Below are 15607 nucleotides of genomic sequence, written 5' to 3'. Positions count from 1 at the left end.
GTTTTTCTGTAAACTATTTACATCCCTGTCATTTTATATATGTCAACATTGAAATGCAATAATAAGAAATTCATTCACTTTGTATAAAGCACACACTGAAAGGACTACTATGCAAGCTTCCTGCTGGATTCCAATCTCATTGTATTCTGACGCTGTTCCCCCGGTATCTACCCCATCTTCTCCATAAACCCTCTTTATTACTGCTCTTTTGTCCAACCCACCCTCCATTTCCTGTCACGGACTAAAGAATGTGATAAGCAAGTCGTAAAAAAACAAAGAAACTAGAGTCTGAATGTGGGCACTGACGTGGGGTGAAATGTGGGGTGAAAGACGTCCCTGCCGTCGTGTTTCAACACTAGCGGCACCACACGATGACTCAGAACCATCTGCCAGGACACTTTTAAATAAGACACAGATCATTGACCAAAATATCATGCTCTTGTCCACTTTGTTTGTAGCTCATCTTTCCCTTTCATGCTTTTCCTACTTTAATTAAAGTTATTTCCATATGTTTTATCATGTACAAATGCATCTTATCTGTCATTACTCACCTTCATATTAGCTTTTATTCTAGCCTCTCCTTTTATCTCCTCATCTGTTTCCTTCACTTTGAACAAAACCAAATGATTTCTAATCATTTTCTTCCCTTAAAGATAAACAAGCTTTCCCCAGGCCAGCATGTGAGTATCTCATTGTGTGTTTTAATAAAGTCATGGCTAAGCACGGAGGATTTATATATTATTTCATTCACATGGTAGCAGGTGTCAGAATTTCCTTCTTTTTTGAGGCTAGGTAACATTTCGTTGTACGGAGAGACCACACGTTAGTGACACTTTTGTTCATGTTGGACTTGTGGGTTGTTTCCACTTTTTGGCTACTCTGAACATCGTTGCTATGAACTTGGGTACGCAAATATCTCTTTGAGATGTTGCTTCCAATTCTTTTGTGGCTCAGTCTTTTTGGTGTTCCCTGCTCATGCAAGAAGCCTCTTCTGGTGGAATCACTTCTCTCTTGTCCTGCCCCCTGAGCTGGATCCACCAATACTCAGACCCCGTTCTCTAGAGCATCTTCTGGAAAGTCTAGGATCATGCTCACCTCTTCACCCTCCACCCCATTCATCAAATTTCCCATTCCTTGAGACAGTGCTTTTGGAAAACTTGGCACAACCTGTAGCCATGTGATTAACTGCCAGTGACCAGAGCTGCCAGAAGGAGCAACAATTAGAAAGGTAATGAAAACCTCATTCTAAGGAGATCCTAAGGGCCAAACAAGAGGAGTACATCTCTCTACAGGGCCAGCACGCAAACTCATTCTTGGAGCAGGAAGCAGAGCTAAGGAGCCTGAGAGATGGATGTTGGACATAAACCAAAGAGATGAGAGAAGGAACAGATGAGCATGCTCAGGAGACGACGCTCACTGAGTGGACATGTGGGGTCAAAGCAGCTCACACCAAGATGGTCCTGGAGGCCCGTTTCCCCAGAAGTCACAACCGTGTCCCTCATCTGCATCATCTCTACCATCATCACTGTTTTAAAGACACAGCCTCCTCCCTGTTCACAACAGATCCATATTTTACTATGGTTCTATTATTTTAGTTCCTTCCAGGAAAAACAGAACCTATGGCTCTCACACCTTTGCTTAAGAAGGAATGAGAAGATGCATTCCTGTATACTAGCAACAAAAGCTCAAAAAGAGAAATTAAGGAAACAATTCTGTATAGCATAGCATCAAAAAGAATAAAATCCCTAGGAATAAACCTAAGGAGGCAAAAACCAAAAAACAAACAAACAAAAACACTGTACTCTGAAAACTATAAGACACTGTTGAAATAAATTGAAGATTATACAAACAACTGTAAAGATATAATACTATGTTCTTAGATTGTGAGAATCAATATTGTCAAAATGACTACACTATCCAAGCCAATCTACAGATTCAGTGCAATCCCTGTGAAATTACCAATGGCATTTTTTGCAGAGCTAGAGCAAAAAAAATTTAATTTGTATGGAAACATGAAAGATCCCAAATAGCCAAAGCAATCTTAAGAAAAACGCAGTTGGAGGAATCAGGCTCCCTGACTTCAGACTATACTACAAAGCCACATTCATCAAAACAGTATGGTACTGGCACCCCCAAAAAGATACACATAGATCAGTGGGGTAGGATACAAAGCCCAAATATAAACCCATGCACATATGGTCAATTAACCTACGACAAAGGAGGCAAGAATATACAATGGAGAAAAGACAGTCCCTTCAATAAGTGATGCTGGGAAAACTGGACCGCTATATGTAAAAGAATGAAATTAGAACACTCCCTAATACTATACACAAAAATAAACTCAAAATGGATTAAAGACCTAAATATGACCAGCTGCTATAAAACTATTTGAGGAAAACATAGGCCGAACACTCTGGCATAAACCACAGCAATATCTTCTCAGATCCCCCTCCTAGAGTAATGAAAATAAAAACAAAAATAAACAAATGGGACCTGATTAAACTTAAAACCTTTTGTCCAGAAAAGGAAACCATTAACAAAATGAAAAGACAACCCACATAATGGAGAAAATCTTTGCAAATGAAGCAACTGAAAATGGATTAATCTCTAAAATATACAAATAGTTCATACAGCTCACACAGCTTTTAATACGGCATTAAAAGCTTTTAAATGCTTAGAAGATCTAAGCAGAGAGATCCCGGTCCCCCCTTCCTTGTGCCTTGGCAATGACACGCACAAACCCCACAACCCCAGACCCAGTGGAGACAGCTGCCCTCCCGGCTTCTTCCCCTTTCCCCTCCCCATACCAAGGCAGAGATGCCCATGGCCGAGGCCACCCTGGATGCGGCAGAGGTGTGCTCCAACCCAGTACTCCCGTGGCAACGCCAGCAACAGCAGGGAACCATGACCCCAGAGACACAAAAGGCGACCACAAGCCACAAGGGCACCAGGGACACCTCTCACAGAGGCCTGGAGGGTGAGAAGTACTCCGTCTCAAGCACAGCCAGAGGCAGCGCATAAGAGAAACCAAAACCTTGAGCTACAGCACCACCTACTGGGAAACCAAAAAATTACCAATCTGTTGAGCTGTTAGCATCAACGTTTAAAAAAAGCTTTAGGAAAATAAGATGTTTACTACTTCAAATATACCAGCCAAAGAGAAATTCATCAAGCACCACAAAAAATATAATATCACAGAGAGAAAATAACAACTGTCCAGAAACCAAACTTAAAGTCACAGAACTTTGTGATCTGACAGTGAATTCAAAATAACTCTCCAGAAACTCAATGAGCCATAAAAAAGCTTAAAAAGGCAGTTCAATAAGCTCAGGAATAAAATTAATGAACAGAAGTAATATTTTTCCAAAGAGATCGACGTTCTAAAACAACCAAGTTCTAGAGCCTCATAAGGAACCCAATAAATGAGATGAAGAATGTAATAGAAAGCAATGGAAACAGCAGAAACATGTGGAAGAGAAAATCCCTGAATCTGGAGATAAACCTCTAGAGATGATTCTGATCGGAGAAGAGAGAGAAGTTTTCAAAAACAAAAATAGGAGTTCCTGTTGTGGCTCAGTGGGTTAAGAATCTGACTAGTATCCATGAGGATACAGGTTCAATCCCTGGCCTTGCTCAGCGGGTTAAGGATCTGGTGATGCAGCGAGCTGCAGCATAGGTTGCAGATGTGGCTTGGATCCTTCACTGCTGTGCCTGTGGTGCAGGCCGGCAGCTGCAGCTGCATCATGACCCCTAGCCTGGGGACACCTCTCACAGAGACCTGGAGGGTGAGAAGCACTTAGCCTCAAATTCAGCCAGAGCAGCTGTATTTGAGAACTTCCATATGCTATGAAAAGGAAAAAAAAAAATGCTATGAGAACTATCTGCCTCCGTCATGAAAGGCAACATAAAGATAATGGGATCACAGAAGGGGCAGAGAGGGAGAAGGGAGCAGAGTGGTTCCTTAAGGAAATAATAGCTGGGGCTTTCCAGACCTGGGGGAGGAACTGGATATGCAGGTCAAGGAAGCTAACAGAACATCTAATTGTCTCCATGCAAAAAGACATTCTCCAGGACACAATCCATTAAAACTCTCAAAAATGAATGATAAAGAGAGAATTTTAAGGGCAACCCAGGGAAAAAAGGCAGTAACCTACAAAGGAGCCGACACTATAGGCTATAAGCAGATTTCTCAGCAGAAACTACAGGCCAGGAGAGAGTGCAAGGACGCATGTGAAATACCGAGAGATAAAAGCTGTCAGCCAGGAATTCTCTACCCAGCAACGTTATCATTCAGATATTAAGAAGAAATAAAAATCTTTCCCAGAGAAACACAGGGAACCTGCCTTAGAAGACACGCTGAAAGGAACTCTTGCATCTGAAATAAAAAGCAAAAAACTTTGAGGAAGGGATCAACTAACAGAATCGGAAAATTACTATTCAACATCTATGACATGTTGCTAAACAATCATAGTCTAAAGTGACTAAAAGAGCAGCACAAATAACTAACTAGCTTGGTGACAAATTCACAGCATAATAAGGAAGGATATGAGACAACAGAAACCACAGGGGAGGGAAAGGATGGAAGCCGTATAGACAAGTGAAGTCAGCATGCCGTCAGCAGTAAAATGAGTGTAATGCATTGAAGATGTTTGACATAAAACTTACGGTAACATGAATACAGATCTAGAGGAGAGACATCAAGTCTAGAAAGGAGGAAGCTGATGCAACCTCATAGAAAGCCAGTAAAACAAAACGGCTGAGAGAAACACAAGGAGAAAGAAGCAACGGAGCTCGAGTTACCAGGACTCAAGAGATAAAGCAACAGCACCAAGTCCTCACGTATCAAGAATCGCCCTGATATAAATGGGCTGAGTCAAGAGACACAGTGTGGCCGGATGGATTATAACACAAGGCCCAACCACAGGCTGCCCCCGGGAGGCTCACTGAAGACAAATACCGTCTCAAAGAGAAGGGGAGAAAGAGGACACTCCAGCGGCTGGATGGATTATAACACAAGACCCAACCACAGGCTGCCCCCGGGAGGCTCGCTGAAGACAAATACCGTCTCAAAGAGAAGGGGAGAAAGAGGACGCTCCAGCGGCCGGATGGATTATAACACAAGACCCAACCACAGGCTGCCCCCGGGAGGCTCGCTGAAGACAAATACCGTCTCAAAGAGAAGGGGAGAAAGAGGACGCTCCAGCGGCCGGATGGATTATAACACAAGGCCCAACCACAGGCTGCCCCCGGGAGGCTCACTGAAGACAAATACCGTCTCAAAGAGAAGGGGAGAAAGAGGACGCTCCAGCGGCCGGATGGATTATAACACAAGACCCAACCACAGGCTGCCCCCGGGAGGCTCGCTGAAGACAAATACCGTCTCAAAGAGAAGGGGAGAAAGAGGACGCTCCAGGCAAATGGAAACCAAAGAAAGTGGTGTCTTCACGCTTAACTCTGGCCAAACAGAGCTCAGGCCAAAAAGGTACCAAGAGACAGCGATGGACCGTCTGTGATGGTAAAGGGACAATTCATCAAGCAGACCTAACACTGATTAACATATGTGCACACAACACCGGAGCATGACAATATACAAAGCAATTATTCACAGATCTAAAGGGAGAAATTGACAGCAGCACAATAAGAGCAGGGGAATTTAATACCCTGCCTATATCCATGGAGAGAGCATCCAGACGGAAAACGAACAGGGAAACATTAGCCTTAAATAAAACATTGTATCGCGAGGACTTAACAGATTTACACGGACCATTCCAGCCAAATGCAGCAGAATACATATTTTTCTCAAGGGCACATAACGCATTCTCAAGTTGAGACCATATACTGGGACACAAAACAAACCTCAATAAATTTAAAAAGATTGGAATCATTTCAAGTATCTTTTCCAACCATAATGATATGAAACTAGAAATCAACTACCAGAAGAAAGCTGGAGAAAAATCACAAATTTGGGGGCTAAATAGGACACTATCGGACCTCTACTGGGCCTGTAACTGAGCAGGCCTCCATGGGGCCTTCCCACAACTGCCCCACCCCAGGTCCTCCTTCCGTGTCTTGTCTGCAGAAAAACTTTAGCCTCCTAGGTCCTCTCTGAGTTCCAAAGAATACATTTAATCAGAGAAATAAGAAAATGCAGAAACAAAGGGAGATGGTCTAGCCAGAAAAACTAAAAATTTACCCATTAAACTAAGTGGAGGACCATTCCGTCCCTCCTCAAAGGCTACAGATAATATTCTGAGTCATGTCCTCTCACCTGCTTTGTAGATACTGAAACCCTCAGCAGGTGGAAAAAGTTAACAGCAGGCACATAGACTCCAGACCAGTTGGAGCCAGAAGGTTGATGATATTGATGCCTGTTTACCTTACCATTAACCAGGGAGATTACCCACAATCTGGTCACACACCCTCAATCTACTTCCCTCGGTCTGTCTTTAAAAACCTTTCCCTGGGAGTTCCTGCTGTGGCTCAGCAGGTTGTGAACTCAACTGGTATCTATGAGAACATGGGTTTGATGCCTGGTCTCGCTCAGCAGGTTAAGGATCTGGCGTTGCATCCTGTGGTGTATGTCACAGACACGGCTCAGATACCACGTTGCTGTGGCTGTGGTGCAGGCCTGCAGATGCAGCTCTGATTGGACCCCTAGCCTGGGAACCTCCATATGCTACAGGTGTGGCCCTAAAAAGAAGAAAACAAAACAAAAAGCTCTTTCCCTGTAAGCCACTGTGGAGTGTTTTTGTTCTTTGATTTTGTTGTTTTGTTTTTTTAGCATTAGCTACCCACACTCTTTGCTGCCTGCAGTAAACACTGCAGTTTCCTTCAATAACCTGGAATCAGTAGATTTTGCCTTTACTGAGCATGAGCAGTTCAGTTCAGTAGTAGCAGATCAATGAAGAAACCAAAGGAGAAATTTAAAAAATACCTGAAGGCAAATTACATAAAAGTATGATATAATCTATGGATTCAGCAAAAGGAAAGTTTTGAGCAAGACAGTCCTGCTTCAAGAAACAGAAAAACATCTCAATCTAACCTCACACCTAAAGGAACTAGAAAAAGAACAAACAAAGCCCAAAGTCAGAAAAAAGGAGGAAATAATAAAAATCAGAGCAGAAATGAATGAAATAGAAACTAAAAAGACTATAGAAAAGATCAAAGAAATGAAAAACTGGTTCTTCGAAAAAGATAAACAAAATCGATACACCTTTATCTAGACTCACCGAGAAAAAAAAGTACAGGCTCAGAGAAACAAAATTAGAAATAAAAGATAAGAAATCACAGTGGATACCACAGAAAGATAAAGGCTTATAAGACAATACTATGAAGAGCTAGACATACCAAAAAACAGTTGGACCACCCAGAAGAAGTGGGTAAATTCTTAGAATCGTACAGCCTCCAAGACTGAATTGTGAAGAAACAGAAAATCTGAACAGACTGATCATTATAAGGAGATTGAAACAGTAATAAAAACATCCCCCCCCCAAAAAAAAAGTCCAGCACCAGATGGCTTCACAGGTAAATTCTACCAAAATTTTGTTCTTTTGCTTTTTAGGGCCATACTTGCAGCATAGGAAGTTCCCAGGCTAGGGGTTGAGAGCTGCAGCTGCCAGCCTATGCCACAGCCACAGCCATGCCAGATCCGAGCTACAGCTGTGACCGATACCACAGCTCATACCAACACCAGATCCTTAACCCACTGAGTGAGGCCAGGGATCAAACCCACATCCTCATGGATACTAGTTGGATTCATAACCACTGAGCCACAACAGGAACACCTCAAAGATTTAACACCTACCCTTTTCAAACTCTTCTAAAACACTGAAAATGAGAGAATACTTCCTGGAGTTTCCATCGTGGTACAGTGTAAAAAAAATCTGACCAGGAAACATGAGGATGCGGGTTCCATCTCTGGCCTCGCTCAGTGGGTTAAGGATCTGGCATTGCCATGAGCTGTGGTGTAGGTCACAGACGCAGCTCGGATCTGGCATTGCTGTGGCTCTGGCGTAGGCTGGAGGAGGCTACAGCTCCAATTTGACCCCTAGCCTGGGAACCTTCATATGCCATGGGTAGAGCCCTAAAATGACAAAAAAAAAAAAAAAGAAAGAAAAGAAAAAAAGAAAAAGAAAATGAGAGAACACTTTCTAATTAATTTACTGAGCCAACATTACCCCGATATAACACACAAACCAAATGAAGGGAAAAAAAGTACAGTGATCTCAATAGATGCAGAAAAAGTATCTGACAAGATTTGACATGCATTTATGACAGAAAAAAAAAAACTCTCAAGAAAATGGATACAGAAGGAATGTACCTCAAAATGACTTTAGCCGTATGACAAATTCACAGCTAAAGTCAGAGTCACTGGTGAAAAACCGAGAGCTCTCCCTCTAAGATCAGGAGTAAAGACGGGTACCCACTTTCACCACTTCTATTCAATACAGCACTGGAGGTCCTGGCTAGAGCAGTTAGACAAGAATAGAAATAAAAAGCATCCAAATTGGAAAGGAAGAAGTAAAACTGTCACTATTTGCAAATGATGTGGTTTTTATACACAGAAAACCCTAAAGACTTTAATACTATTAGAAATAATAAATGAATACAGTAAAGTTGCAGCATATTCAAAATCAATATGTAAAACCTATTATGTCTCCATACTCACAATGAGCAAGCAGAAAGTTTTTCTAAAGTCTAATTTACAATTACCACAAAAACTATAAAATACCTTAGTAATAAATAAAGGTGAAAGAACTGTACACTGAAAACTATAAGGGATTGTTGAAAGAAATTGAAGACAACATAAAGGAATGAAAAAGTATTCTATACTTACATATTGGAAGAACTAACATTTCAAAAATGTCTATTCCCTAAAACAATCTACAAATTCAATGCAATACCCATAAAAATCACAACAGCATTTTCAACAGAAATAGAACAAAAAAAACCCCTGAAATTTGTATGGAACCCAAAAGATCCAGACAAGCCAAAGCAATCCTGAGAAAAACAAACAAATCTAGAACTATCCTGATTTCAAATTATACTGCAACACCACAGTAATCAAAACAGCATGGTATTGGCAGAAAGGCAGACACAGAGATCAATGGAACAGAATTGAAGGCTCAGAAATAAACCCACATGTATATGGACAATTGACAACAAAGGAGCAAAGAATATACAATGGAGAAAGAACAATCTTTTCAATAAATGGTGTTGGGACAGCTGGACAGCCATATACAAAAGAGTGAAACTAGGCCACTACCTTACACCATACCAAAAAATAAACTAGCTCAAAATGAATTAAAGATTGAAGATCAGTACTGAAACCATAAGATTTACAGAAGAAAATAAAGGCAGTACATTCTTTGACACCAGTCTAAGCAATAATCTTTCTAGGTCTGTCTCCTCAGGCAAGGAAAACAAAAGGAACTATAAATGGGGCCGTATCAAAGCAAAAATCTGAACAGCAAAGAAACCAGCCACAAATGAAAATCTAACCTACCAATGGGTGGATATATCTGAAAATCATGTATCTGTCAAGAGGTTAATATCCAAAATATATTAATAACTCATACAACTGACAACCCCCAAAAAATCTGATTTTAAAAATAGGCAGAAGATCTGAATAGACATTTTTCCAAAAAAGGATATTGAGAGGGTCAACAGGCACATGAAAAGGTGTTCAGTGTCACTGGTCACTCGGGAAATGTAAATCAAAACCGCAACATCACCTCATGCCCATTACGAATGGTGAAATAATAAGTACACAGAGAAAATGAAACCCTCCTACACTGTTAGTGGGAATGTAAACTGGTGCAGCCACTGCGGAGAACAGCATGGGGGTTCCTCAAAAAGTTAAGGAGAGGACTAACATATGATCCCCCAATCCCACTGTTGTGTATTTACCCAAAGGATATGAAAACATTCATTTGAAATGGTGTATGCCCCTCTATATTCACCATGGCATTGTTTACAATAGCCAAACTGCAGAAATGACTTCAGTGCCTATCCATAGATGAATAGACAAAAAGACGGAATACTACTCAGCCATAAAAAAGATGAAATACTGCCATTTAAAATGACGTGGAGAGACTTTGAGGATATTACGCTGAGTGAAATAAGCCAGATGGATAAAGACAAAAACAGTAAGATTTTACTCATGTGGAATAAATAAATAAAGCAAAAGCAAATACCTGGATACAGGGAACGGACTGGTTAGGAGAGCTGAAGTGGGGTGAAGGAAGGGCAAAATGTGCACAGGATCAGCTGCGTGGAGAGAGACGGAAAGCAGACTTTTGGGATGAACATGCTATAACATAGAAAGATACTGAACCATGACGCACCTATGAAAAATGTGCAATGTTACAAATCACTGTAATATATGAAAATAAGGACCCAGGAACCTCATGCCTCAGGGCCTGATGGTTAAGGGAAAATTCAGCTCCTTCTGGATCCATGGCCCAAAGGGCTGGTGGTCTCCACGGCGCTGGAGGTAGCGTGATTTTGGATTCTTGCTTCGCCTGTGAACTCCAAGACAGCTATCATTTTGTATCAGCTACAGGCTGGCTTCTTTTTGACTGACTTTGGCTGCGCTGTGCCGAACTTTTACGCTGCAAGTCCAGGTTTTGCTTCTCCTTGGAATGCGACGGCGCCCCTGGATCTGCTCCTCCTCCTCCGGCAGGGCAGAGGCAGGGCAGAGGTCCACAGGCCGTCTGAGGCATCACTGTCCCGCCACAGTGCTCCCTGCTGTGCTGGCTCTTCCCGCAGGCCTGGATGCTCTGCTCTGCTCTGGGGTCTCACCTTGTGCATTTTAAATCCACCTCAGAACACGTTCTGCCACATTCCTTTGTACGTTAAGCAGCTTCTCTGTAAACTCCACCTGCTTCTCCCCACTCCGCCTTTTCCCTTTACCTTGGCCTTCTCAGTTAATTCTCGTAATCTCGTTTCCTAGAATTCACCTTTTCTTAAATTTTATTCAAACGCCAAGACAATGCCACGTAAATTTTTTTCAAAATATATCACATTTCTCATCTGTGCTCTCTCTCTGCCTCTTTTGGTGCCATTTTTCCTGCTTGTATGTAAAATAATCTTTTCCGTGATCCACTCTACTTTGATTTTTACTCATTCCTAAGTGATGCCTGAGCCCTCCAAGTCTACAACATATTTTTTTAAACAGAATGAAGCTGTTTTTTTTTTTTTCTCATTCCTCCATTTTCAGCTTGTATGTAATTAGAATCTCTTTTTTCAGTTCTTTTTTTTTTTGTCTTTTTGCCTTTTTCTAGGGCTGCTTCCCAAAGCATATGGAGGTTCCCAGGCTAGGCGTCTAATTGGAGCTATAGCTGCTGGCCTACACCAGAGCCACAGCAACTGGGGATCCGAGCTGCGTCTGTGACCTACACCACAGCTCACGGCAACACCGGATCCTTAGCCCACTGAGCAAGGCCAGGGATTGAACCCGAAACATCATGGTTCCTAGTCGGATTTGTTAACCACTGCGCCACGACGGGAACTCCTCTTTTTTCAGTTCTTAACGTTAAAAGTTAGATGCCGCCTGAAATATCAGTTGTTCAGAAAATAAAGAGCCAGAATCACCAGCAATTGCAGCAAGAAAGTATAATACCATTAAAACGCTATTTCTAAAAACATCAAATGAAAAAATTGTAAAGTGCTGTCTCTGCTTTTGGGGGGTGAGCCGGGTGTTGGGGTGAGCCTCCGCCCCCACGGACCGGCAGGGAGGACCATCTCTGGGGGTCGCCCTGCCATCACCTCCATCGATACCACTGACAGCTCCTGCTGGCCCCTCACCCCCAGCCCCCAGCACAGCTCCCTGGTTCCCAGCCTGGCTTCCATCCCAGTGCTGCCGCCCACTGACCTGGCTGAGAATGGGGCCTTGATAGTCCTGTTTCCTGCCACTCTCCGAACCCCTGGCCGCCAGGGGCCCACGTGGGCGCCCAGACTCTGCAGCCCTCGCTCCCTCACCCCATCTTTCTCGAGCACAAGATGGTGGGAGCCGGGGCCCAGGCGCTTCTGTCTCTAGGAACCCCTCGTTGCGGAGCTGCCTGATGGGCCTGGAGGGCTCCGTCCAGCGTCTGCCCTCACATGGTCTGTGCCGTTTGTCTCAGGATTTGGAAGATCCATCTTCCCTGCAGACATCCACAGCTCCCTTTAAAATACATCCTATCTACTCTCCTTCCGCTGACTTGTCCAAAGAACAAGTAATTATCCTCATATTCACATACATTGTTTCAAACTGTCTTTTAAGTTGACACTGTCATCTTATAAAGTGCGAAATTCTTACCAGGAATCAAGTTGCTCAAGTACCATCCACATACAAAATAAAGGCCTGAATCAAACAGAATCATCCAGCAAACCCAGCCAAATGTCATGCCTGCTTGTTCTGGAGACTCGTACATATTATCCCATTGCATGCCTGCAAGGAAGAGAAAGGTCAGAGGTAGAACTGCACATCTTCCTTCCATGCAGACTTTGGGGAGAGGAGTTCATTAGCCCTGGAGGCTCAAGCGAAAGCGGAACACAGCTGAACCAAAGGAAGGTCAATACCATCAGCCCTGTGCAGTTCTCTCAGCTTGCGTAATCTCACACTGATTCAAGGGTGGCAGGTGGGGTCACCATTAACATTTGAATACCTAACATTCCAACATTTGTTAAAGGTGGCTTTACTTATAGCTAGTTGTCTTTGCTTAACTAGTAAAAAAAAAATCTGCATTTGGGGAAATAAGCTTTTTTTTTTTTTTTTTTTAATATAAAGGCTCCTTGAGAACCCACTCCAAATTAAACTATTCTTCTTGCTCTTGGAAAATAGAGAAACAGGATATATAAGATATACAGTAGGAAAGAATTCTTCTTTTCTTATGTTTGCAAGTTATCGTTGAATTAAAATTAATTTAAGAAAAATATTCATCTTCCTCAATTTTCTTATGCTGCTAACCTAGAAACCCCCCCCCCCAAAAAAAATGTTTTAACGTTGTGTACCCTATCGGAATTTGGTCCAAAATATTCAAAGGATCTAATGGTGACCATTTTTCTTCCGTATCCTTGTGATCCAATTTTGTTTAAAGAAATTAGGGTAGGTCATTCAGGATTACTTATCCGTTTTAATGTGGTTTTAGTAGACTATAGTTTAGAATGGTTCAACATGTGTTACTGAAAAGTCTGAGAAGAAATTAGTAAGCTGATATGATGATATCTGGAGCTCAGTTTCACATATGTCATATAATTTCCCTGCAAATGTTTTCAGAAATACACCACAAAAACCATATAAACATGTAAGAAATATACGTCGGTTCTGATCTAGGATTTTATTCGCCAAAAATCCCAATATAAGTGAAAAATGCTGCCAATGAAATTTTTTTCAATTGTTATAGGCTCAATTAATTGGGATAAAATAGAGATAAAAGAGAGGAGATAACGGTTCTCTAGTCTATGCTTTCAGGAAGGATCCAGAAACTGGAAGCAAAGGTGAGAGCTAATGGTACATAAACAGTCGTCATGTGAAAGAGAGCATTAGAAGGACAAAGTAGGAAAACTGAGCAGAAGGTCTAGGAAGACAGGCTCTAGTTCCCTAACAGTCTAAGAGATGGGATGTTGCACAGCCGACCTTGGGAGACGTCTGAAGGTCACTGAGTTGGTCACGTGTGTTTCCAGGGTGTAACAGGGGAAGCCCCAGGCGCTGGCCAGATGCCTCGACCTGGAGCAGCGCCTGGGGCACAGGATGGTATAACTGTTCTAGTCTGCTTCTCCCACCAGCAATGCAGTGGGAGGCGTCTACATCAGCTCCACAGAGGCCAGGATCTCATTTCAAACCCTCCCCTTTGAAAGTAACACTCCACTGTCATTCCTGGCAACACGGTAACTCTGTGTTGCCAAAACCCTGAGTCACCGAGAGTTCCTTTTTAAAAAATGCATCCTCTTACCTGCCTCTTGCCCTTCTAGGAACGTAACAAAAAACACTCCTTGTCCAAAGGCAGTTGTGGAGAGGAGGCACTGCGCACAGATTGATGGAGTGAAGAGAAAAACAGCAAGTTAGTGCTTGCCTGACTGGAACCAGAAAGTCCACAGAGCTAAACCCAAATAAAGAAACCATGACACGTTTGACTCTAATGATGCCAAACCATCGCTCCAGGCGGTGATTTCAATATCTAAACCTGGAGACTCAGCTGTATGTCAGCCCACTCGGAAAAGTGTGATAACAAGCTAGTTTTTAATGTTAAAAGGAATTATTTCTCTTTACTGCAGCGCTTGAAGTGTCATAAATCCAACACACTGTATACAGAAATGCATAACACAAAACAGTGGAAAATGGAATAGAGCAATTTACTATATTTTATTATTAAGCGACTGCCCTGGAGCACACTGCAGCAGACTGATGGAGTAGCTACGTGATTCTACACTAGGGAGAGGGCACATTGGAAGAAAATGTTATTTCATTTCCAGTGGAGAGGTCCTACGTTAAAAAACAAACAAACAAAACCCTCTTTGGAAAAGTATCCTGTTTAAAAATATGATGCACCAGAATTAGAATTTTTATTTTCTAGAAAACATTAAAATATGAGATCATTAATATGTGGAATCTAAGAGAAATGATATAATAGAACTCACAAAACAGAAACAGATTCAAAAATTTCAAAACCAAACTTATGTTTACCAAAGAAGAAATGGGGGGGCGAGATAAATGGGGGGTTGGGGTTGATTAATACACACGACTATACACAGAAGAGGTGGGTAGAAGGGACCTGCTGCATAGCACAGGGAAATTTACTCAGTACTGTGTGGTATCCTATATGGGAAGAGAATCTGAAAACGAATGGATATAAGAATAGGTATACCTGATTTACTTTGCTATACTCCTGAAATTAATCCACATTTGTAAGTCAACTCTATTCCAATAACATTTAAAATAGTACATGCAAACTATTACATTTAGAATAGATAAATAATGAGGCTATCTGTATAGCACAGGGAACTATATTCAGTCTCTTGGGATAGAACAGGATAGAAGATAATATGAGAAAAAGAATGCACATATATGTATGACTGGGCCAATTTGCTATACAGCAGAAATCGAAAGAACATCATAAATCAACTATAATTTTAAAAAAACAAAGTAGACGCTAGAACACGGCACAGAGCAACACCACACAAAGACACACACGAATCCGATATGTGAAAAGGAAACCAGACTTTGTATATACAAAGCCTTAAATATAAAGACTGAAAATTCATTCATTTGCAATTTAGGTCAGGTGCTCAATGGTTCTTTTTCTATATATAAGGAGCGTGTGAGGGATACTAAGTGGTCCCAGATATTTTAATTATTCTGAAAACACCTATTAGCCCATGAAATGACTGGTTATGGGTGAAGACAGGTGTGACATAAGCTAGTCCAAACGGATAAGTGTACATCGGTGGATAAAATGCTGAGTCCACAGCTCTCATACCTATGTTAGGTGTATATGACCAGCAGAAACCAGGGGGGACTGAGGGGTTTATTGACGTTAGAGAAAAACAATTCGGCTTTCGTGGAAGTATTTCACTGCAAGGCGCGAAATGACCAGAGACTTCCACCCTCCCAAGCAGCAAGGGG

The 15607-nt window shown here is 41.9% G+C and overlaps 1 protein-coding gene across 1 annotated transcript in view; it reads right to left on the bottom strand.

Moving 5' to 3' along the window:
• The window catches only part of LOC125111183 (ATP-binding cassette sub-family A member 13-like), a 281764-nt gene that overhangs the window by 184425 nt on the left and 81732 nt on the right, over positions 1–15607 (bottom strand). The window contains 2 exon segments of the mRNA XM_047753036.1: positions 12302–12433; positions 13938–14007. Of these exon segments, the coding sequence (XP_047608992.1) occupies positions 12302–12433; positions 13938–14007 (202 nt within the window).

Source organism: Phacochoerus africanus, chromosome 11 (assembly GCF_016906955.1).
Source record: "Phacochoerus africanus isolate WHEZ1 chromosome 11, ROS_Pafr_v1, whole genome shotgun sequence".
Taxonomy (NCBI): domain Eukaryota; kingdom Metazoa; phylum Chordata; class Mammalia; order Artiodactyla; family Suidae; genus Phacochoerus; species Phacochoerus africanus.
The sequence above is the reverse complement of the archived record's forward strand: the minus strand, read 5'-3'. Positions and strand labels throughout refer to the sequence as shown.